General features: G+C 54.5%; 1 protein-coding gene across 11 annotated transcripts in view; it reads left to right on the top strand.

Annotated features, from left to right (window-relative positions):
- LMNA (lamin A/C) overlaps positions 12850–24109 on the top strand; it is a 28237-nt gene continuing 16977 nt past the window's right edge. The window contains exons 1-3 of one of the 11 annotated variants that reach the window (XM_021088444.1): positions 12871–12937; positions 19691–19760; positions 20700–21274. In XM_021088444.1, the coding sequence (XP_020944103.1) occupies positions 20919–21274 (356 nt within the window). In that variant the 5' untranslated portion in view covers positions 12871–12937; positions 19691–19760; positions 20700–20918. Of the gene's footprint in view, positions 12938–13790; positions 13924–18316; positions 18944–19690; positions 19761–20677; positions 21275–24109 lie in introns of those variants that run through there. The other 10 variants (XM_021088441.1, XM_021088439.1, XM_013996961.2 and 7 more) reach the window with 10 other exon arrangements.

The raw sequence follows: 24109 nt of genomic DNA, 5'->3' as shown, positions 1-24109 counted from the left end.
ACCAAACTCCTGAGTGCGGTTTAGAATGTCCTTTACATTCTGGCCCTTACCCGGCGGTCCCGCTGCTCCTGCCCATCCCCCCTCAGCCTCCACTCTAGCCACAGCCACGTGGCCTCTTTCAGGACTTTGAGCACATCATGTTCTGCCTGTCACCAAGCTTTGGCCTGTGCTTGTCCCATCTGCTCTTCCCTCACTCTTTACCTGGCTCATGCTGGTTCATCTTGCAGGACTCAAATTTCATGTTGCTTTCCTGGGAAATCTGCCCAGGTCATTTTTGGGGATCCCTTACCATTCATCACACGATAGTGTATGACTGTCCGTTTACAGTTCTGTCTCCCCAGTACCCTGAGAGTCCCTTGAGGACAGGGACTGGCTTTAATCCACTCCTGTATTCCCAGCACCCGTGCCTGGTGCACAGTAGGCACTCAATGTTTGCTGTTCGGAAGCTGGCCGTACTTTCTCTCTTAAACGGCCTCTTCCCCTGACCCCCACACCCCACCAGATAGTCAACTCCTTCCTCTGCTTTTCCATCATACCTTCCACCCTCCACACCCAGCCGCATCTTTCCCCGCCCCACCACCCCGGCCCTCACAGCCATCCCGCATCTGGTCTCCAAGGGGATGCTGTTTGCTTGATGCTTGGCTTATACCTTTACTGGATTCCTCCTCTCTCCAGCCCCAGTCTGGAACTCATACACAGCAGGAACTCAGTGATGTGCTAATTCCCCGGTATGACTTCTGACTGATGGTTCAGGAAGGATCTTCAAGCCGGTAAAGGCCTCCCCTCCGTCACTGCTGGGAAAAGGAGTCTTGAACCTCGTAGGCCCTCGAGAAGGCAAAGAAGCACATGTGGGTTTTGTGCTCTGCCAGGACCTGTCCTCCCCCCAGGCCTTTGCTGGTGCTCTTCCTTCTGTCTCCAGCCTTCTCTCCCCCCATCATCGTGGCTCTCTCCCACTCATCCTTCAGAGCCTAGCTCAGGAGTCACGCCTTCTGAGAGGCCTTCCTGCCGGTACTGATGGACTTCCATGTTCCTCCTCAGTCTGCTGTGGCACCAGTATCTCCCCCTTTGGCAGGACTTAGCCCACAGTGCCTTCGCAGCCAGTGTTCATGTTCTTTTTTTTTTTAGGGCCACACCCACGGCATATGAAGGTTCCCAGGCTGGGGTCTAATCCGGGCTACATGTGCTGGCCTACGCCACAGCCACAGCAACGTGGGGTCCAAGCCGTGTCTGTGACCTATACCACAGCTCACGGCAACGCTGGATCCTTAACCCACTGAGCAAGGCCAGGGATTGAACCTTCGTCCTCATGGTTCCTAGTCGGATTCGTTTCTGCTGCGCCATGATGGGAACTCCCAGTGTCCATGTTCTTTATGCTACCCCAGACTTCAAGCTCCCCCAAGACAAGCGACCTGTCTCCCTAAAGCCTGGGAGAGGAGTCACTCAATGAAAAGTTAAGTGCAGTATGAAATCGAATGAATAAGAGAAAGAAAATTACTGTGTGATACTGGATGTCACTCTTCATCTTTGGGCCTCAGTTTCCTCTTGTGTAAAGTAGGGGCAGTAAACCAGCTATAATGGAAAAAAATTAAAATCAAGAGTTCCCATCGTGGCTCAGTGGTTAACGAATCCGACTAGGAATGATGAGGTTGCGGGTTCGATCCCTGCCCTTGCTCAGTGGGTTGGGGATCCGGCATTGCCATGAGCTGTGGTGTGGATTGCAGCTGCAGCTTGGATCCCACATTGCTGTGGCTGTGGTGTAGGCCGGCGGCTACAGCTCCGATTGGACCCCTAGCCTGGGAACCTCTATATGCTGTGGGAGCGGCCCTAGAAAAAGGCAAAAAGACAAAAAAATAATAATAAAATAAATAATAAAAATCATCATTAAAAAATAAATTAATTAATTAGAAATAAAGTAGGGGCTGTGGCTCAGTGGGTTAAGAACCCAACTAGTATCCATGAGGATGAGGGTTCGATTCCTGGCCTTGCTCAGTGGGTTGAGGATCCTGCACTGCCACAAGCTGCAGCAAAGATTGCTGATGAGGCTCTGATCTGGCGTGGCTGTGATGTAGGGCTACAGCTGCAGCTCCAAATTGACCCCTAGCCTGGGAACTTCCATATGCCACAGGTGCAGCCCTAAAAAGAAAAAAGAAAAATTGAAAAAAAATAAAATAAAATAGGGGCAGGAGAGGGTAGAGTAGTGATGTGTTTGCACATGTTTAATACTGGCCAGGCATGGGGTGGGGTGGAACCCTAGTTTACGGTGATTGCTAATTGCCATGATATAAATGCTCTCACTGTGGCTGATTTCAGTGTGAACAAGTTACCTCCAGCTCAGGACTACAGATGGGGTGGCTTGGGCCAGAGGGCCTTCAAGGCACTTTCTAGTTCCAACATCCTTGCTCAAGGCCCCCTCTCAGGAGCCTGAGGAAGGTCAGGCCGCTCCCCAGTTGTATCCAGTTCCAGACTAGTTACATCCAGGCTGCCTGGGTCCCTTATTGCCAGTTTTCTAGAGGCACTTCCATGCCCTTCAAGGTGGGAAACTACGTATCTCTCCCAGGCGGCCTGCGTAGACCACTCAAGGCCTGTTGGTTGGCCCAAGCCCTGACATCAGACCTGTGCAGAGGGACTAACGACCCAGCACTCCCTGTGTGTCTGGGCCCTACCTCCCTACACTGAGGGGTTGAGTCTATTACACACTTTATCTTATTTGGCCTCTGACCTCGGACCCTGTGGGTCCCTCCCTCCTTCTCCAAACTCTTTATTTTCTCCTTGGCTTTTCTCCTACCTCTCTAGGTGCTCCTTTTTGGTCTCCTTTGCCCATCTCTCCGCCTCTGTTCATGGGACCAGTGGTCTCCAGGCCTGTAGTTTCCTCCACCTGAAGCACTTTCTCCTCCCTTTCTGCTCAGCTCTTTAAGCGGGAGCCCAAGGTGTGGATGGCCTCCAAACCTAGGTGGGCAGGTGGTGCTCCTGCCTACTACCTGTGAGCTGTATGCAAATTACTTGGTGTCTCCAAACTTGTCCCCCCCACCACCATAAAACGAAGACAATGGTAGCAATTACCTCGTTGTTGTGTGATTAGTGAGATTGTTATGTGATTAGTGGGAACAGGCATGTAAAGGACTGACCTAGTGTCTCATACAGGGAAAGTGGTTAATAAATGTTGGTGCTTATTATTCAGGACTTAGCTGAGTCGCCCCTTCCTCAGGGAACTACAGCCTGGGTTTTCTACTCTCTGGCGTCCTGAACTGTGGTTTGTGAGGCACTCATGGCAATTTAATTGCTTGTTCCAGGAGGGCAAGGGCTATTTGGGGCACACAGATGGTAAATACCTGTAAGTGAATGAATGAATGAATGAATGAATGCTGAGGACGCAGAACCAGAGCCTTCCCGCCATTCAGGACTAGCCTGGACACGCCCACCCATAAAGAGAAGGTGGGGCTGGTGCCCCCCTCCCTGGGCCAGCAGGTGGCGCCAGTGCCTGTCAGTCTCTGCCCGTGGCCACCTCCCTTGCCCTTGCTGGTTTCACAACCCAGCACTAAGGAGTTTGAACTGGGAGGGACAGGTGGGATCCTGAGGCCTGAAGGGGCAGCTAGGCTGGCACTCACTCATGTCTCATGGATAGGTGTTTTTATAGGGGGTGCCCAGCCTCACCTGGCAGGGAAGGGGGGAGAGGTGGCTGGGGAAAAAAGGGCCCTGCTGAGGGGCTGTGAGCAGAAACCATTAAGTGGGGATGTAAAATGAGAAGCAGTTCAATCAATGAGTCAAAAGCTGAGATCTAGGAACCAGACACAGCGTGGGGGACAATGTGGTGAAATCAATCAGAGAGAGAGGAAGGGGAGGCCCGGTTTCTATGACAATGGTAGTGTTTGTGGCAAGCTGGGGACTCCTGGGTCCCCAGGGCTTGTGAACAGTGATTCACCACAGGAAAGAACTGGGTGCTGGGGACCGGATGCCCTGTGGCTCCTTAGTGCTCAGCACATGCTCCCCCGACCACAAACCCTGGGAGGGGAACTGGGCCCTGACGAGGGGCTGGCCCTCTGCTCCTCACTGTACACACACATCCCACTTACTGCTCACAGCGGCCCTCTGGAATTAGTGTTACCCTATTTTATAGAAGAGGAAACTGTCAGGAGTTCCCGTTGTGGCTCAGTGGTTGGCAAACCCGACTGGGAACCACGGGGTTGCCGGTCCCATCTCTGGCCTTTCTCAGTGGGTTGGGGATCTGGCGTTGCTGTGAGCTGTGGTGTGGGTTGTGGACTCGGCTCGGATCCCGAGTTGCTGTGTCTCTGGCGTGGGCCTGTGGCTGCAGCTCCAACTGGACCCCTAGCCTGGGAACCTCCATGTGCCTCAGGAACGGCCCTAGAAAAAGGCAAAAAGACAAAAAGAAAAAAAAAAAAAAAAAAAAGAAGAAGAAGAGGAAACTGTCAGCCTGGCCAAGGGTGACATGGATAGGACATGAATGGCAGAGCCAGGATTAAAACTCAGGCTAGATGTTCCCATCACGGCTCAGCAGTAACGAACCTGACTAGAATCCATGAGGACACAGGTTGGATCCCTGGCCTTGCTCAGTGGGTTAAGACTCTGGTGTTGCTGTGAGCTGTGGTGTAGGTCACAGACATGGCGGCTCAGGTCCTGCATTGCTGTGGCTGTGGTGTAGGCTGGCAAGTGCAGCTCCAATTTGGTCCCTAGCCTGGGAACTTCCATATGCAGCAGGTGCCGCCCTAAAAAGAAAAAAACAAAAACAACCCTATTCAGGCTAGTCTGACTCCAGCCATCCTTGTGAAGACCCAGAAAGCAGAAAAAGAAGAACCGGGACATGGACGTTAGAGTGCGGCTAAGACCCAGGAGGAGACGGGAAGGGGCTCCTCCCTCCCCTCGAGCCTTCCTGCCTGCCCTGTCCTGTGTGAATCTTAAACCCTGATAGGAGGGAGGGTGGCAAAATGTACCACCTAACGTGGGCCAGCCTGCCTCTCACTGCCCTCCAAGCCTATGGAAGCAGGTCCATCCAACATCCCCCACTGCTTTCCCTGTATCCTGGTCCTGGTGGCAGGGGTGTGTGTGTGTGTCTGTGTGTGTGTGTGATCGTCATGTTTACCCCTGCCTCTGTACTCCCAGCCCCTGCTAGAGCCTGGGAATTTCCAGCCTCCTCCATTCGCCATCAGGACAGTTTCATTCTTGTTTAGCTGTGGGGCCCCCACACGTTCAGTATGAAAGGGGTATCCCTGTCCCATCCCCAGGCCCTGATGACGTGCAGGAAAGAAGCCTAGCTCATTACCATCTCTTCTCTAGCAGCAGAAGGGATGGAGGTTGGAAGGACCTTGGAAATCTTCCAGCCCCGTTTTGCCGATGAGGAAACCGAGGTACAGAGAAGCGAGGCATTTTTTCCCAAGGTCACAGAGTGATTTAGTAGAAAAGAGAACTAGGTCTCCAGTCTTCTGGCTCTAAGTTCTGTGATCCCAGAAAGAACCTTTTTGAATTTGGTGCTGGGTTCTTGGATCTGAGTCGGTCAGAAGGAGGACAGCAGGAGTTCCCATTGTGGTTCAGGGATTAACGAACCCAACTAGCATCCAGGAGGATGTGGGTTTGATCCCTGGCCTTGCTCAGTGGGTTAAGGATCTGGGGTTGCCGTGAGCTGTGGTGTAGGTCACAGACTCGGCTTGAATCCCTTGTTGCTGTGGCTGTGGTGTAGGCCGGCAGCTACAGCTCCGAATGGACCCCTAGCCTAGGAAACTTCATACTTCATATGCCTGGGGTGCAGCACTAGAAAAGACAAAAAAAAAAAAAAAAAAAAAAAAAGGAGGAGGACAGCAGATTCAGTGGGAGGACCTAGCATAATGTAGCTCTGTAGCTCATGGAAAGAAGGTGTGCAACTCATGCCCCACCTGTCTACCATGTTACAGTGGAAGGGATGGAGAGGAGGTTACCAGAAAGACGTCACATAAGTATGTCATGGGGGGAGTTCCCAGCATGGTGCAATGGTTAATGAATCCGACTAGGAACCATGAGGTTGCAGGTTCCATCCCTGGCCTTGTTCAGTGGGTTAAGGATGCGGCGTTGCTATGAGCTGTGGTGTAGGTCGCAGACGCAGCTCAGATCTGGTGTGGCTGTGGCTGTGGCTGTGGCATAGGTTGGCAGCTACAGCTCTGATTGGACCCCTAGCCTTGGAACCTCCATATGCCGCGGGAGTGGCCCAAGAAAAGGCAAAAAGACAAAAAAAAAAAAAAAAAAGTATGTCAGGGGTACCAGGTCTGAGGTCAAAGTGGACTGTGTGCTCTTAGGCCAATCACTGACCCTCTCTGAGCCACAGTGATAATGTGGATTACTCTGCCTCTAGGGCTTGTGGGGGTGATGGACGGGTTAGTGGGCAAATGCTTAAGAATTGTGGGGTGACATGGATGTTCTTGGTTGTCAGGGGAGGCAAGTCATGTCTAGTAGGACTGGAGACAGAGCTGTCCCAGAATGCAGAGGTAGGGCATAGGCCGAGGCGCTTGACCTTTGATCCCTAGGAGAGCAAGGAAGCCGCACCCTGACTTTTGACATGCTCGTTACAAGTGATTCTCTTCCCTGGGGGTAGGGGTAGGTGGGCAGCAGGTTCCTGCAGACTGGGGGGTGGGGGTGCCCAGAGGCTGTGGGAAGTTGAGCACTAATTAGCTCTCGCTCCCTAATTGGGCTTAATTGCCTCCTTGTGATCAGCAATTAGGAGGCTCCATCAATTAGCACAGGGAGGGTGATGGCTTAGCTGGGGCTGATCAGGGTTCCCCTTCAGGAGGGGAGGGGGGCAGGCAGGTGGAAGGGGGGCCCCCCCATGGGGAAGTTGCCCCACTGCCCAACCACTCACCATTTAGGCCCTTTCAACCCTGAGAGGGAAGGGCCAGGAGCTTTCAGGCCTCCCACCTGGACAGTGGCTTCTCTAACCTCAGTTTACCCACTCTCACCACCTTTCTGACTTTTCTCCCCAGAGGAGATGCGGCATCTGGCTGGGCCCCGCTCCCCCACTGGCTCCTTTGCAACTTTAGGGTTTTGGTTGTGGGCTTCCAAGCCAGGTCTCTGTGGTCTGAATCCCAGTTCCACCACTTGTTGGTTATGTGACTCTGGAGCCATTGTGCTTCATTTTCTCACCTGTAAAATGGAGCTGAAGAGTTCCCTGGTGGCTCAGCGGGTTAAGAACCCAGCATTGTCACTGCCGTGATGTGGGTTTGATCTGTGGCTCGGGTTCAATCCCTGGCCTGGGAACTTCTGCATGCTGCAAGTGCAACCAAAAAATAATACAATAAATAAAATGGAGCTGATAATAACAGTCCCTCCCACGCAGGGTTATGGTGAGGATCAGACGAATATGCACCTGCACTATTTGGGACAGTGTCTGGCCCGTGAGGCTCAGCATTAGCTGTTATTGCAATTCCTACTCTAAACTTCAGCTCCTTCATCTGTAGATGACAGACTGAAGTAGTGTTTACTGAAAAATGCCAGATCCTACCCTAGATGAATGATTGAATCAAAATATCCAAGACTTTGTGCGCTGGTGGTTTTGAAAGCCCCTTTCCCCAAGGGACTTTTGTGCCCAGTGGGGGTTGAAACCACTGGATGTGTGATATCAAAGGGTCCCCCCCACCAGCTGTGACCCCTGAGAACCCAAAAATAAACCTCACCCCCACCCATGCTCTGGACAGCAGCTCCCTGTCCTGTGCCACACAGGACCCCATTTGATTTTTTTTTTCTTTTCTGCCACACCTGTGGCATATGGAAATTCCTGGGTCAGGGATCGAATCCGAGCCGCACCTGTGACCGTCCTGGATCCTTGACTTGCTGTGCTACAGTGGAAACTCCCAGTGCTCTCATTTGTATGAGAGCCTGTTAGCACCTGTGTGGCCAGAAGCAGTTCCCTCCCCACTCAGACCAAGTCCTCTTCTATAAAATGAGAATAATGATCTTGCCCTGCTCACCTCCCAGGGCTGCCAGGAGATAACGTTTCACTAGTGACGGGACCTGGTCTAAAGGTAGGCAATTATATTGTTCTTGCCCTCAATAAACGTTTATTTAGGGCCCCGCACATAACCTAACCTACTTCTTTTTACGCACAGTGATGACAGAGTTATAAGCTCCCAGAGATATCGGTCCTAAACGATCAGACAAGTCAGGTTCTTAGGCCAATATCTTTTTTTAGCTCCTGCTGGGTATCAAATGAGCCAATGAATGGAAAGAACCTAGAACAAGCCCTGACGCATAGAAGGGCTCTCTAAACAGTAGCTGCTGTTCCTACGGGGTTAGGACTCTGCTCCCGGCTGGGTGTGGAGAGAGGCCCAGTTGCAGACACATGTAGAGCTCTGATGCCCCCAGAACCAGTGAGGGGCACATGGGAGGAAGGCGAGGCCAGATCTAGGTGGTGACGAGTCGGGTGTGTGGGCCAAGGAGAGGGAGAAATTGAGCGCTTTGGGAAAGTGGTTTAGGAGGGAGGTCTGCTCTCTCACTAGAAGCTCAGCTCCCATGTGAACAGAGAAACTTCTCTGCCCAAAGCATAATGTCGGGTGCTGAGCATACAAAGGCAGGCTAGACCCACCCAGCCTCTACCCGCAAGGAGTTCCCCTAATGGAGGAAGGCAGAGGCCAACACAGCGTCACTTTCACCTGATGGGATGTTGCGGGTTTAGCAGGACACCTAGCCCAGACTTGGTGGCACTTTTAGCTGAGCCTGGAGGTTGAATAAGAGTTGGTCAGAGGGCAAAGCATGTGCCAAGTCCAGGAAGGTTAGCTTAGGACAAACAAGAGAGACTGGGATTGCTGGAATCCAGAGGGCAAGCGTGAGGCTGGGGAGAACAAGCAGAGCCTGGGTCACGGAGGCTTTACACGCCAGCTCAAGGAACTTGGACTTCATCCCAGATCCAGTGGGGGGGAATACACTGTTAGTTTGCAGTCTTGTGGAAACACGTTGAGGTTTACATTTTGGAAAGATGGTTGTGGTTTTGGAAAGAGAAAGGATGGGAGCAGAGGCAAAGGTGGAAGCAGGGAGATTGGCCGGGAGGTTCCTGCAATCACTCACGTGGGGGCTGATGGTGATCAGGACCAGGGAGCTGGAGGCAGTGAGCAGAATGGAGAGATTCTGGGCCCCCGGGACTTGGGGCATCAGTGGCCAAGGGGGACGGAGTGGGTAAGGCTGAGGAAGGAGGAGCAGAGTCGGGCTGAGGTGGCGTTGGGGAGACACAAAGAATTTCATCTGATTCATCCAAGGAGGGATGGCAAGTATGGAATCTCAGGAATCACCCCTGATCTGGGAATCGTTGGAGGCCTCTTCCAAGGACTCTCAGGATTGGAAGGGCTCCTCACCTTTGGTCCAGTGCCAGGCTCCCCTTTTCCCCGGCCTCACCTGCCTGCACAGACTGGGAATTCCTGTCCCAGAGGCCCCCCTGGGGCAGGCCTGCCTGGAGCACCCCCCCTCCCCAGCCTGAAGGGAGAGAGTTGCCCCCGTGCCAGCCCCAGGACACGGGTTTTGGGGGGAGGAGCAGTGAAGGCGGTGAGTTCAGGTAGCTCTGCGTCCACTCCCACCGCCCCAGGCCGCTTGGCCCTGGCTGACAGATTCCAAGGAGGAGGCCAGAAGGCAAGCTCTCTGGGTTGGGCTACACAGGGCCACTGGGTGTGGCGGTGGCCACACTGCAGTTTCGGGCGGCGGTGGTTGTGTGTGTGAATGAGTTCTGCTTCCTCCCTTCGCGTGACCACCTAAGTGTTTGGAAGCTGAACTCTCCCCCGACATGAGGTGTTTCCCCAGCGGACGGGTGACCGCACCCTCTGCCCCAGGAACCATCTCTGTTTCTAGACCCTTCCCGTGGGGCCGCTCTGCCTCCTCAGCCTGCTCTCTGCCCTCCCTCATTAAATCTGGTTTCTGTGAGAATGTGATTTGAATTAACTCTTGGGAGAAAAAGCATAGAAACCAGGAAAGGGGGGCCGTGGGGAGGGGGCAGTGAGTCATGCTTCCATGTGTATTTTTCAAACTTTCCAATGGGAGCTTGGAAAGCAACCCCCTTTCGGTTGGTTGCCAGCTTGGACCTGGCTCTCCAAGGGTCCCTGGGGTTGCTTTCTCCAGGGCTGCACCCCGACCCACCCTTCAGGTCTGCTTTATTTCCTGGGGTCCCCTAGCCCTTCTCCCTCCAGGCTGGCTCATGCTGCGTCTGGGCTAAGGGAGGTCCCTCCTGGGGTGGCGCTTCGGCGTTGCCTCTGGTGTTGTGTCACAGTGATGGCTCCTCTGTCTGCCTCCATTTCAGGGTGGACCCATGGGGCCTGCAGCCACTCTGACCAACGCTTCGACCCTCGAGCACCTCTGGCAGCACCAGGGAGGCCAGGTTCCAGGACTCTCTTCTCTGCCAAGGCAGCTTCTTCTTTGTGCCCTTCCCTCCCATTTCTGCACCCCAGTTTCCGGAGTGCCTGTGGTTGAGGGGGAGAACCCCCTGGCCCCCAGGGAGCAGCCCTGCAGAGCAGAGACCTCATCCTGAGGAGGTGGGTAAGGAACAAAACGCCTCTTGTGTGCCGGGCTCTGAGCTGAGCTCCCGGCATCTGCCCTGGGAAGCATCAGGATGTCCAATCTGCCTGTGGGAACCCAGGCTCAGCCAAGAAAATGGGTGGGAATCCTGAGGGTGATGGTGGGGGGGAGCCCTGAGCCCTTCTACCCTCCCCCAAAGCTCCCTCTGCTGCCTCGGGGGTCCTGGACTAGCTGTCCCCTCCCAGCTTCTGACTAATTTTTCCTGGTAGTTGTTGAACATCCTGCCCCCACTGTGCCCATGCCAGCGACAGCCCACATCACATGGGCCACATCTGGCTCCACTTGAGCACACCCTCCCCTCCTTTGTCCCTTCTCCTCCTCTGCCCAGAGGCCAGAACCGGAAGGACCCATGAGAACTTCACTTCTTTGGGTCCATCAGCCACCCCCCCCACCCCACCCCCCACCTCCACCACACCGCCTGCCCTTTCACAGCCTCTAACATAGTCACCCCTTCCCTTCCTTTCAGTCTCCTCATCCTCTCTTCCAGCCTTCATCCCCTGGACATCTTGACTGGGTCCTTCAGCACCCCCTCCCTCACCGTATCCTGACTTCTTGGACCTGCCCCCCTCTCCAGCCCCCCCTTGAACAGCAGATTGGGAAGGAGGAATTTTGCAAGGTTTGAGCCCCCAGAGCTGTCCCAGGGTAGGGGGAAGTCCTGGTTGCCTGGGGATTAAGTTTTCCCTAGCCCAACCTTCTGTCCTGCTATGAGCTTGGGTTGGCCTGGGGTGGGGGTGGGGGGGAAGTAGGAGGGGTGACCCCACAGATATGTGTGCGAGGAGCCTGCTCGGTGGGGGTGAAGGGCTGAGGAGAACATAATGGCTCACCCTTTTTTTTTTTTTTTTTTTTTTTTTTTTTGTCTTTTATGAGGGAGGAGTCTGGAAAGCCTTCTAGCTACTGGTCTCCCTCCTCCTTCCTCCTTGCTTAGCAACTGTTGCTGGGTAAATATTTGCCCCACCAGGAGCTGGGGCTGGATTGCTGGTGTCAGCCCCAGGCAGCTGCCCCTCTCCTCAATTCCTGTGCCTCCCCTCTGCCCAGCTCTCTGCTCCTGGATCCCCTGGTCCGGACTCCCCCCAGTTACCTCAAAGCTCAGTTCTTTCTCCCTCATAGTAGACTTTCTCTCCAACCTCCTCCCTCTACCCACTCTTTTTTTTGTTTTGTTTTGTTTTGTTTGGTCTTTTTGCCTTTACGTGAGCCACTCCCGCGGCATATGGAGGTTCCCAGGCTAGGGGTCGAATCAGAGCTGTAGCCACCAGCCTACGCCAGAGCCACAGCAACTCAGGATCCGAGCCGCGTCTGCAATCTACACCACAGCTCACGGCAACGCCGGATCGTTAACCCACTGAGCAAGGGCAGGGACCGAACCCGCCACCTCATGGTTCCTAGTCGGATTCGTTAGCCACTGCGCCATGACGGGAACTCCTCTACCCACTCTTATCTCTCCCTTCATCCCCATTTGCCCTCTGTGATCAACTCTCTCTCATGCATCCTCCACTAAAGTACCTGAGTGAAGCCCCCCCTCTGAGCCAGACCAGTCCCCTGCCTCTACCCTCCCCCGCCCCCCGCACCCCCTGGGAGTTGAGCCTGACTGTGGCTTCTGGTACATCGCTGTGCTCACTGAACCCCAGACCTCACCTCTCTGCCCCCACCCCGAAGCCTTAGTTCAGCTGTGCCGAGCTCCAGGCAGGGAGAGGAGAGGGCATGCGGGATGTTTTGAGGACGTCCCATCCATCCTCCCCGCCAAGGCCAGGAAGCTCCGCTTCAGGAAGCCAGCCCCATTTTCACCTCCTTTGGGGATGGGATTGAGGGAATCATGGCCAAGAGGAAACAGATGCCCTCTTGGCCCCTCCCTGGGCAGCCTGAGAGCACACCAGCCTCAGGCCACTCGTGCATCCTGTCCCTCCCAGCCAGGTCCCTGCTGCCCTACCGCTGCTCCAGTGGCTCCCCCATTACCTGCCACTCAGGGGTCAAGGGCCAAAGTGAAGTGGGCTCTCAGGGAGCCCTGTAAGCTTTGGATTTACTAGACAAAGAGGGCAATTGGGGTGTTACTCTGGGGCTAGCCTGTGGGCTGGCATAGGGATAGTGGGACAGGGGAATCTGGGGAGCTGGATCAAGGCAGGTCTAGAAAGGAGGGGGTTGGCTTGCATGATGTCCTTAGACTCCTCCCAGCTCTGAAGTTCTGGCTTCTAAGCAATGACTGATGAAGCACTGGCCCAAGGCAGTCCCTTCCATCCCATGGAGTCTCCCTCCAGGAGCTCCTGACCTTGGCCAAGGCCCTGCCCATCCACCTGCCACACGTGGCCGCCACTAATCCAGAAGTGCCCTTTGATCTGTTCCCCCATCAGGAAATCTCCTGCAGATTAACCACCATCCTCCCCGGGGAGAATTTGCTTTCCCAGTTGACCTCCCTGGGGTGAGTGCCAAGGGCTAGCCTTGGAAGGGGACCCTGAGGAACTTAGGGGCTGCAGGGGCTGGGAACCCAGGTTGGTTTTATGGTGAGGCTAAGCAAGGTGAAGCTCAGGGATCCACAGTGGCACAGGCCTTCCCAAGACCCTTAGAGGAGCCTGACCAGGTTTCCACGTGTTCACTTATCTGTGTGAAATCTGTAAAAGATATTCTCATATTTTTAAGATAGAGCCTCCCCACAAAAATTGGATGGACACTTAGGAAGACCAACTGTCCGGTTTTGCCAGGAACTGTTCGGGTTTGAGCACTGCAAGGCCCTTGTCCTAGGAAACTCCTCAGTGCTCTGCAAACAGGACAGGTGGCCACTAGTTTCAGGCCCCACATTGGGTAACGTTTGCTCAGCACCTGGACTGGGGGTGGGGGGGGAAACAGGGATCCTTTTCTGCCTCACTTCCTGGAAGCCTCTCGGCGCCTAGGGCTTGGGGACCCTTTTCGCCGGCCCCAGTTCTGGAGTTGTGGCGCTTCTGTTTGTTTCCTTGGCAACAGGGAGAGGAAACCCCCATTTAGGAGACCCGGGAGGCCCCGGCAACCACACACACACAGACACACACAGACTCACAGGCAGCCGCCCACACGCAGGCGCCTGCGTCAGAACCAGCCGTCAGCACTGCCCGCCTCCGGGCGGCGGGGGCGGGGGGGCGGGAGAGGAACCACCCCGCCGGAGTCCGGAGTCGCCCTACCAGCCCGAACCGATCTGCCCTGGAGGGAACAAGCCCCGTCCCCTTGGCTCCGCCCACGTCTCCGGGGCCCCGCCCCTTCCTACGTCTACCTCCCCTCCCCCACCCTCACCAGGTGGGGCGGGGCCAAAGCTGGGAGATAGGGAGCAGAGAGGACGAAGTCACTGCGGAATTCCTCTTTGGCTCTTGTCTGGTGTGTACCGTGGCAGTATTTTGGTGTGTATTGTGACGGTTCCAGGAAGCCTGAGGCTCACAGGTGGGGCGGCTCTCTGGGCCCATTTGAGTGGGGGATGGGGTTTGGAATGTCGGGCAGGGACTCCTGGGCAGACTCTCGGATTTTGCTGTTGGATGGAGCTCCTTTGGGGTCTGGACTGAAGGGAGGTGGGATGTAGTTAACCTGGAGGCAAATCCCTGGAGTTTGGGACCTGCTTCTGTCTCTTGTTGTGTGGCCTGGAGCATATCAGTTAACCTGGCCCAAGTCTCAATCTCCGTATCTGTATAATGGGCATCATGGTGTTTGCTTTGTGCATCTCAGAGAGGTTTGAGAGGGTTAAGGTAGTAATCTGGATTGTGAAAAGATGACACCTGGGAGACCTGCCCAGCCAAATGTGAAGTGTAAAGGGTTGGTTCTGTGCTCATTATCTAGCGGCCCTGTCTGGCCTGGCTGGAGCACCCAGGGAAGATAGCCAGCCCTACACTGACCCCTGCAACCCCTGCCTCATCATGGTAGCGATAATGCCCATCCCTTGAGGTCGATTAGCCCCTTCCAGTATGTCCAGAGTGATGTCCTGTCTCCTACAGTAGTGTGAAATAGGGTCCGAGTACTATTTGGGGGTTTCTGGCTGTGTTTGGGCAAATCTTAGCTTCTCCAGCCTGAGAAGCCCACTTTGTAAAGAGAGGGGTTTAATTCTCAGAGCCCTGGGGGCCTCTTAGGGGAGGGGCAAAGGATCACCAGGCAGGGGTCCCTAAACTTCCCTGCTAGAGAGACTCTGCCTCTGTCATTTAGTATATTGGGCTTTTGGGGTGAAATTTCATTCAAATGAGGGGTTCACTGGCTTTACAAAAGGCCATCAAACACGCTCCTTCTGAGGGCCTTCCCAGCTAAACTAAGCCAAGCTAATTGTTCTAAGCCTGCATCATTCCATCTAGCTGGGTCCGGATGGGAAGAAGGCAGTTACTCAGCTGGACTATCTTAGGTCAATTAGTCAACTTCTCGGAGTTTGGGTTTTTGGTATATAAAATGCAGATAATAATACCTTCCTCATAAGGCTGAAGTCAAGATGAAGTGGGATCAGCCCCACATGGCCCCTAGCCCAGTGCCTGGTATGTGGCAGCTACTTAAAGAACAGCCAGGTCCTTCCATACCACCTGTGCAGGAGTGACTCAGCAGTTCAACAGGTGTTTAGTACTTGACCCTGTGATCAAAGAATGAATAAGACAGGGACCCTCCCTCCAAGCACTCTAGGGAGTTCCTGTTGTGGCTCAGGGGAAACAAACCTGACTAGTATCCATAGGGATGCAAGTTTGATCCCTGGCTTCGCTCAGTGGGTTAAGGTAATCCATCGCTGCTGTGAGCTGTGGTGCAGGTTGCAGACGTGGCTCAGATCTGGCATGGCTGTGGCTGTGGTGTAGGCCAGCAGCTACAGCTCCAATAGGACCCCTAGCCTGGGAACCTCCATATGCTGTGGCTGTTGCCCTAAAAAGACAAAAAAAAAAAAAAAAAAAACCAACCCAGAAACATTATAAAGGGATTCCCAAACCATAGCCTTGACTCTCCAAATCACCCCCTATTTCCTAGACCCTCTCCCAAAGAGTCACCCCTTCCCACCCCTGTGGGGGCGTATAACTGTCTCCCAATGGCCTAGGTCCCACTGGAATCCTCCTCTCTCCCACTCCTACCTGTCCAGAATTACAGCCTGACAGCTAAGTGCTTGGCTTTCAGAGCAGGCCCACCTGTATCACAATCCCAGTTCTGCTACTAATCATATGACCTTATACAAGTGTTTCTCAACTGGATGTGATTTTGCCCCACAGGAGACATTTGGCACCTTCTGAAGACATTTTTGATTGTCATAACTGGGGGCAGAGGGCTAGGGATACAGCAAAACATCCCATATGCTTAGACCCACCCCTCACAGCAAAGAATTATCTGGCCTAAAATGTCAAGAGTGCCAGCTTTGAGAAACCCTGCCTTAGATGAATAATTTAACCTCCTTAGACTTCAGTGTCCCCATCTGTAAAATAGGACTAATAGTAGTGTTTACCTTATAGATCTATTGCATAGGTTCAACAAAGTCACGCAAATACCTAGTGTCTAATAATAGTAGTTACTCCACACATCCTCCCTACACAAATCATTATTAGAATGCCTCTGGAATCCCTCCTGGCTGCACCCTTCTGCTGAGCCCGCTCCGTTTAGCTTGCCTCTTGCCAAGGCCTGTGCCTCTGACTCCTTCCTCGCTGGTCTCAATGCCTCCCTCCTCTCCTTATTGAGCAGCCAGAATCCTTTCCCTCAGACCCCCGTCCCCAAACCAGGCAGGAGGCTGCCTCCATCTCCCCCTTCTCCCATCCTGCCTCTCCTCCTGCCTCACCTCCAGTGTCTCCCTGCTCAGCTCAGCTGTGCACCCTCAGCTCTTTCCCGCCTCACAACCTCTGCACAGACTTCCTCCCCCAGCACCAGTCCACCCCCGCTCCTCCCACGTGTCCTGACAAAGTGGCATAAGATAGTGAAGAAGTCCTGGAGCAGGCAGCCTGGTCCGAGTTCTGAGCTTGGCCTCTCGCTTACTGTCTGGTTTTGGGAATGTCAGCCTCAGCTGTAAAACAGGGACATGTTCTCCAGTCTATGAGGTGGTTTGGGAACCAAGATGAGAATGTATGTGAAAACTTGCAGCTGTAAAGAGCATCAAGGTATAAGTCACCCAGTTTATTGAGCATTGTCCCTTTTTTTTTTTTTTGTCTTTTTTTGCCTTTCCTAGGGCTGCTCCCTATGGTGGGTCCCAGGCTAGGGGTCGAATTGGAGCTGTAGCCACCAGCCTACGCCAGGGCCACAGCAATGTGGGATCTGAGCTGCGTCTGCAACCTGCACCACAGCTCATGGCAACGCCGGATCCTTAACCCACTGAACAAGGCCAGGGATTGAACCTGCAACCTCATGGTTCCTAGTTGGATTCGTTAACCACTGCGCCACAACGGGAACTCCAAGCATTGTCCCATTTTATTTTCATAGCCCTCACCATCTTCTAACAGATTATAAATTTTGTCTTTTATTTATGGACCATCTCCCTCCACTAGGATGTCAGCTCCATGAGTTACTGCTGTATACCTAGTGAGTAGAGCAGTGCCTCATATACAGCAGGTGTCCAATAAATGTTTGTTGGATGAGTGAATTCTCCTGTAAACTCTTAAACCTACCTCCTCCAAAAAACCTACCTACCTTCCTTTTTTCCTTTCTTTCCTGCCACATCAACAGCATGTGGAAATTCCAAGGGCAGGGATTGAACCTGTGCTACAACAGTGACAATGCCACTAGGATCCTTTACTCCTAGGCCACCAGGGAATGCAAGAAGCTTCCCTTTATTTCTTTGTGTGTTTGCGTGTGTGTGTGTGTGTGTGTGTGTGTGTGTGTGTGCTTGTTTGCCATTTCTAGGGCTGCTCCCGCAGCATATGGAGGTTCCCAGGCTAGGGGTCTAATCAGAGCTGCAGCTGCTGGCCTACACCAGAGCCATAGAACTCGGGATCCGAGTCGAATCGGCAACCTACACCGCAGCTCATGGCAATACTGGATGCTTAACCCACTGAGTGAGGCCAGGGATCGAACTTGCAACCTCATGGTTCCCAGTCTGATTTGCTAACCACTGAGCCACGATGGGAACTCCAAGAAGCCTCCCTTTAAATGCATGTTAATTGGTGTTCTTGCTGTGGTACAGCGGGATCTGCTGGTGTCTCTGCAGTGCTGGGACACAGGTTCAATCCAGTCTGGCATGGTGGGTTAAGGATCCAGTGTTGCCACAGCTCTTGGTTACAACTGTGGCTCGGTTCTGATCCCTGGCCCAGGAACTTCAAGTGTCCTGGCGCAGCAAAAAAAAAAAAAAAAAAAAAAAAAAAAGAAAAGAAAATTAAAAAAACACAAAAATGCATGTTACTTAATTGTTGCAGCATCCCCATTTTATACACAAGGAAACTGAGGTTGAGTGAAAGGGGAAAACTCACCCAAAATCACTCACCCCAAAAATGGCAAGGCCAAATACATTTGTTCATTTAAGACACACTGAGCACCTCCTGTATGCCAGGCACTGGGCCAGGTGTTAGGGACACAGATAGCCAGGCCCTGGTCCCTCCTGTCCTTCATAGCACTTTTGGGAGGAAGGGTCATAGGGGGAGGCCCAGGATGCTATGGAAACAGAGTAGGGCCCTGACTCCAAACCACCCCTTGGACTCAACCACTATTTTCTGATATCACTTATTAATGTTCCAGCTCCCACACTTCTGGAATCCATTTGGAATTCATTTTCCAGTTCAGGGTTCTATGCTGCCCTTTAAACCACCTGTGCTTGATTTTTCCACCCCCCCTCACCCTCTTTTCCCTACCAGTGGGCACCTCCCTTGAGAGCAAACATAGTAGCCCAACCCCCATGTCTTCGATAAGACATGAGACAGATGAGGCCCAGAGCATTCAGTAGCAGATCTGTCACTACATAGTAAGTGAGAGGCAGGATTGGAACCTGGTCTCCACCCAGTCACAACTCCCACCATCCTCACCCCCAGGAGGCTGGTGTCCTCGTGTCCTCTGAACCTGCCTTCCCTGCTCTCTCCTGCTTCTTCAGGGACTGGTGATCTACACCCTGGCAGGAGGAAGGCAGAGGAATCTTTGGGATTCAGAGTTAGGATTGAATATTCAAGATAAAGGCCCACTTTGAAGTTCAGGTTTAGGATTGAGGCCATGGTGGTGGTAGTGGTGGGGGCACCCTTTGGAAACAACCTAAAGTGAAATTTAGGGTAAGATCCCCCCTCCTTTCTCCTGCCTCTTTTCTCCAAAGATGGGGAGGTCCGGGATAGGAAGGGTTAAGTGTGGTTTTGCTTCCCCAGCCAGGAGGGGAAGCCTGGCCAGGCAGGGACTGGGTGGGGCAGAGGGCGTGCTGGAAGGGGGGCTGAGGCAGTGGGAACAGCCAGTGTCCCTCATGTTTCACTGGCTCACCCACCCCGCCTCTGCTTCTGGTTTGGGGAACACAAGAGGGAGAAGCAGAACGAGACTTTTTGTTTTGTCTGGGAAACTGAAGGTGGGTACCACGCCCTCGCCCTCGGGGAGAGGGCTACAGGGAGGGGAAGCCCTATCTCAGGTCCCCTCAACTGGGTGCCTCCTGGATACTCACTATACAGCCCAGTAGCCCCCCCCCATGGAAACCTAAGCATCCCCCCCCCCAACACTCTGAGTCCTGCCTTCATCCCACTCCAGTCCCTTGTCTCTCTGAGGCCAGCTTCAGAACCCAGAACAGAGGACCTGTCCAGCTCAGCTTCCCTTGTTTATCCTGGAGCTATAAGGAGTTAGCAACATAATTTAATTTCCCAGGTTCCTCATCAGAGAATCAGCTGTGGGAGGCACAGGGGCAGGGCAGGAAAGTGCATGGGTTCGGGAGCCTGAGCCACTGCCACCTCTTAGGATGAGATGGTTGGTAGGGCCAGGATCAGGGGAGGGGAGTAGAAGGCTGATCAAAGTGTGTGTGTGGGGGGTTCCTTGGTGAGTCCTGAGGATGGAAGAAGCTCCAGAGCCTGGGGTGGGGAAGCCTGGGAACTTGGGTGATCCTGTTTTGTGAGAGGGCCTGGCCTCTCCCCAGAGCCAGTTGCAAAGCAGACCTGGCCAGAGAGGAATGTAGAGATAAGTGCAGTGCTGGCCCCGCAGCCAGCGAGGTTGTGGGAATCTTTGCTGTCCCTACCTGCTCCCCCACCCCCTAACCCCGTGTCTGGCTGAAAGCAGGATGGAGACCCAGCATTGGTTGTCCAGCACCCTGCTCTGCTCCCCCTTTCAGGCCCCTCTGGGAACCACAAAAATCTGGAACCTGGTGTCCTGGCAGTGTGATGAATGCATGCACAGCTCTGGTATCTGTTTTAAATTATCCATTAAAATAAGTACAGTCTTGGAAAAAAAAAAAAGTACAGTCCTGGAGTTGGCGGGGTGGGGTGAGGAGCAGAAAGGGACTGAAGTGGGAAGAAACCTAGGCAGTCTCTTTCTCCAGTTGCCTGGGTCCAGAGGAAGGGAGCAGGGGAAGGGAGGCAGTGCCTGGGTCATATGCTTGGCCATCTCTGGGGTTTGCGGCTTATTCCTCGGGTCTACAACCCAATGGTTAGCCTTGGAGGGAGATTAAACTGGGGCAGGAGATAGGAAAAGAGTGACCCCAAACTCCTGGTCTCTACCTCCAAATTTGAGGGTGTAAAAAGGAACTCAGGATCCAGAACTTTGCTGTAGCCCTCCCTGCAACCACCCCAGGGAACACAGGCTTTCCTTCCCCACCCTACCCTGGCATACTGAGATGCAGCTTTGAATGGGCTGCCCACATGGGGGGTGGGGGAGGAGGGGTGACTCACTATTACTATGGGGAGGAAAGGGGGAGCCTGTGGTGGAAGAAGAGTGAGTCACCCCATGGGCACCAGCCTCAGCCCTCCCCCCACCTTCCTGGATCTGCCTACCTGGCGCCTTCCCTTGCTTTAAGGCAGCTTTACCTCTCTCCCCTATCCTTTGCCCACCCACTCTCACCCTTTGGCTCTGCCCTCTGCCCCCCAAAGGCCAGAGGTAGTGGGGACAAGCTGGCAACTTGTCAACTGGCAGTGGGGACAAGTTAAGCCGGCAGGGACCTGGCTGCGCGAGCTTCAGCGAAGCCACAGGCAGCTGGGGGTGCGCTAGAGAGGGTGGGGCGCCGACTCCGCCAACGCCGGGCAGTCCTCACCCCTCCCACTCTCACCCCAGTGGGTTAGAGACGGCCCCTTTAAGAGCAATGGCCCCTCCTCCCATTCCCTAGACCTATTAGAGCCTTTGCCCAGGCGCCGGTGACTCAGTGTTCGCGGGAGCGCCGCATCCACACCGGCCAACCCAGATCCTGAGGACGACAGCGTCTGGCCCAGATCCCCACGCCTGCCAGGAGCGAGCCGAGAGCCAGCCGGCCGGCGTGCTCCCACCTCGATCAGTCTCTGTCCTTGGCCTGAGCCCCGCGCCCTTCCCGGGACCTCTGCCCCGCGGGCAGCCTTGCCACCCTGCCGGCCATGGAGACCCCGTCCCAGCGGCGCGCCACCCGCAGCGGGGCGCAGGCCAGCTCCACCCCGCTGTCGCCCACCCGCATCACCCGGCTACAGGAGAAGGAGGACCTGCAGGAGCTCAATGACCGCTTGGCGGTTTACATCGACCGTGTGCGCTCACTGGAGACGGAGAATGCAGGTCTGCGCCTTCGCATCACCGAGTCTGAAGAGGTGGTCAGTCGCGAGGTGTCTGGCATCAAGTCTGCCTACGAGGCCGAGCTCGGGGATGCCCGCAAGACCCTCGACTCGGTGGCCAAGGAGCGCGCCCGCCTGCAGCTGGAGCTGAGCAAAGTCCGCGAGGAGTTCAAGGAGCTCAAGGCACGGTGAGTGCGCCCAGGTGGCGACATGCGTCATGCGTGGCCGCCGGGGGCGGGGGGCGGGGGGATGCGGAGAGAAGCAGAGAGGGCCCGTCGACCGTCGCCCCTGCCCGGCTCCAGGCTGCCGGATAACTTTGCCTTATAGTCTCCTCCCTCCCCGGAACCGCCCCCGGCGGGTGACTGGCAGTGCCAAGGGAAATTGTCAAGACAGGACAGAGAAGGGAGGGGTCCTGGGAGAGGGTGGGTGTATATAAGAAATGGTGGAGGCATCAGGGCCAAGTAGGAGCTGATGGCAGGCCCACATTCTGTCAGGGTGGGATTTGCCAGTCATCTGGGGCCTGGGGGAGCACCTTGGGCCAAGGGGAACTGGCCCTGCTATGTCTAAGAAATCTGGGCACCCAGGACACTTTGGAGTGGGTGAAAGGGCCCTGTTAGAACTTTCTTGGCAGGCTTGGCACGATGCCAACTTTGCCTAGCCTGGCTCTGAACACATGACACCCACTTAGACAGAGATCTCAAGCTGGTGGATAGCCAGTGGTGCTGGAGAGAGATCGCCAAAGCAGAGCTGACTCCCTTTTACCCCTGTAGGGGCATGGCGACGGCCCCCTTGGCATGACCTTTTCCAGGGTTCTTTCTAAGAGTTGGGAAGCTCTCCCTCACTCCCGGCATGTCTGGGATCTTCTCTGGTCTCTGACAGGCCAACCAAATAGCTCCCGGAGAGCGGCTCCCCCGCAGCTCCCACAGCCCTTGGCCTGCTTGGCCCAGGAATGCAAGGGAGGGAGGGAGACAGAGGGCAGAGGCTCCCAGCTCAGGAAGTTGTGCTAGGCCCAGGTCTGCACCCTCCAACTCTCCCCACCTCCCCCTACCCCACTCCCAACCTCTGTCTGGAGTCTTTGAGGGCTGGGGGCTCTGTCTCTCCCTGCCTCCCTCCTTGGGGTGAGCCACTTTCATTTTCCCAACCAAGTCCAGCAGTCTTTGCTCTTTTGCTCTGGCCCGTCCTCTCAGCCACTGACGTGTGGTTTTTTTGGTGGTTTTTTTTTTTTTTTTTTTTTTTTAATCTTTGCTTTATTAAACTACTGGAATATAGTGACATTTTTGAAATCCAGCCGTTGGAAGCTTTAGGCCACTCCTACCTCACCCATCCCTGCCCCACCCTGCCGCACCCTACTTGGCCCCTCCCTCTTTTCTAAGACAGGCCTTTGGAACTGGGAAGTTTAGGCCCTCTGCAGCTCCCCAAGAATTTGTTTCCCTCCTCTCTGGTCTCCTTTTCTCTACTCAGACCTCAGCCAGAGAGCACTAAAGGTGCTTGGAGATCCCTGGTGGAGGAGTGGGGGGCCCTATGGTTTGGCTTCCCTTCTTTGCATCATCTTCTCCAGACCCATGCCCTTCTCTGAACCACTCTGTATTCCGCGTTCTTTATACCCCTTGGCTAGCCCCCAGCCCCAGGCGAGGTGGCTGTGGCAGATCCATCCCCCCTGTGAAGGGTGATGGAAATTGTGTGGGGAGGCAAGGTGACTTTATTTCTGTTGAAAGGGATCGCTCCTGCCTTTGTCCCTTTAGTTAGGCGGACAGACAGGAGGCCAGCTAGGGGAGTCCTGGAGTATTGGTGTTCTAAATCAGTCCACTCAGCTGCCAAACTGCTACCTTGCAAGATCCCTGTGAAGGGCATTCTTAGCAGATCTTTTTTCTGGGGAAGACATTGATCAGGGAACAGAAAGAGTGGAGGCTACGGTCTCTCGCTCACTCAGCCACTCCAGTTTGTCTCCTCTGTCTCCTGGTGCAGCTGTCCCGGCTGGGACACCAGGCGGGTGTGCGCACACGTGGGGCAGGGCCGGGGGTGGTGTGTGTACTTGTTATATTTAGCCACCTGCCTCTCCTCTCCCCCACTGATCCTGGCAGGGGAGGCTGGGCTTCCGGAAAAGGGGGGTGGGTTTGCACACCTGGATCCTAGGCTGATGGGAGGCAGGGTGGAGGCATAGGGGGCTCCGCCTGGGGTATCTGTCCCTTTCTACCTCCCCCACAGGGAGGAGCCAGGATTCCTTGCTCCCTTTTCCGTCTGGCGTGCTCAGGGTGAGGTGAAGAGTGGAAAGAAGAATTTGGGAGAGGAAGAAAGGCATTGTTCTAACTCCTCCCACTAAAGCCTAGAAAGAAGGTGTTGTCTGGTTTAATGTTTAATTAGAGCTCAGAGTTCAGGGCCAGACTTTGGGTTGGGATGCAGAGTTATCTGTAAAATCTTGTGGCAATTCCTGGCCCAACCTGGGTAACTTGGCCACACCCTGGGACTTGAGGCACCCTTTCATTAGGCTGGGTAATAGGCTCTGAGCAGGACCCCCCCCCTTTCCTGCACCCACAGACACATCCACACGTCCCTCTCTACCCTGGAGCCTGAAGGATCTGGACACCTAAGTGCAGGAAGACTGAGGAGGTTAAAAACATTAGGGAAGGCCTGCCTGGGGTTCAGGCTTTAAGCTAGGCCCCACCCTAGGCAGGCCGGCTGAGTGGATGACTCACATGCTGCCCCCCCTCCCTCCCACCCTGGTGGCTTTACAAGAGACAGCAGGAGACAGAGTGGGGACAGCAGATGGCTTAAAGGGAAGGATGGGGGCCTGAAGGGCTGCGTCTTCTGCTCCCCACTCGCCACTGCTTTGTGGGATCCTTTTCTGCCTCCTTCCTTAGGCTGTCTGTTGGCAGTCTGCAATGGGGCTCCTGACAGGCAGTGTGCACAAGTAGTTCTAGAGTTGAGTCCAGAACTACAGGCTTGGGCTGTGGGATGGTGCCAGGGTCTGTGTCTTCCCGTGCGGAACTGGTGGAGGAAAGCTGAGTCAGAAGTGGGGAGATCCT

Source organism: Sus scrofa, chromosome 4, assembly GCF_000003025.6.
Source record: "Sus scrofa isolate TJ Tabasco breed Duroc chromosome 4, Sscrofa11.1, whole genome shotgun sequence".
In the NCBI taxonomy this organism is placed as follows: Eukaryota; Metazoa; Chordata; class Mammalia; order Artiodactyla; family Suidae; genus Sus; species Sus scrofa.
The sequence above is the reverse complement of the archived record's forward strand: the minus strand, read 5'-3'. Positions and strand labels throughout refer to the sequence as shown.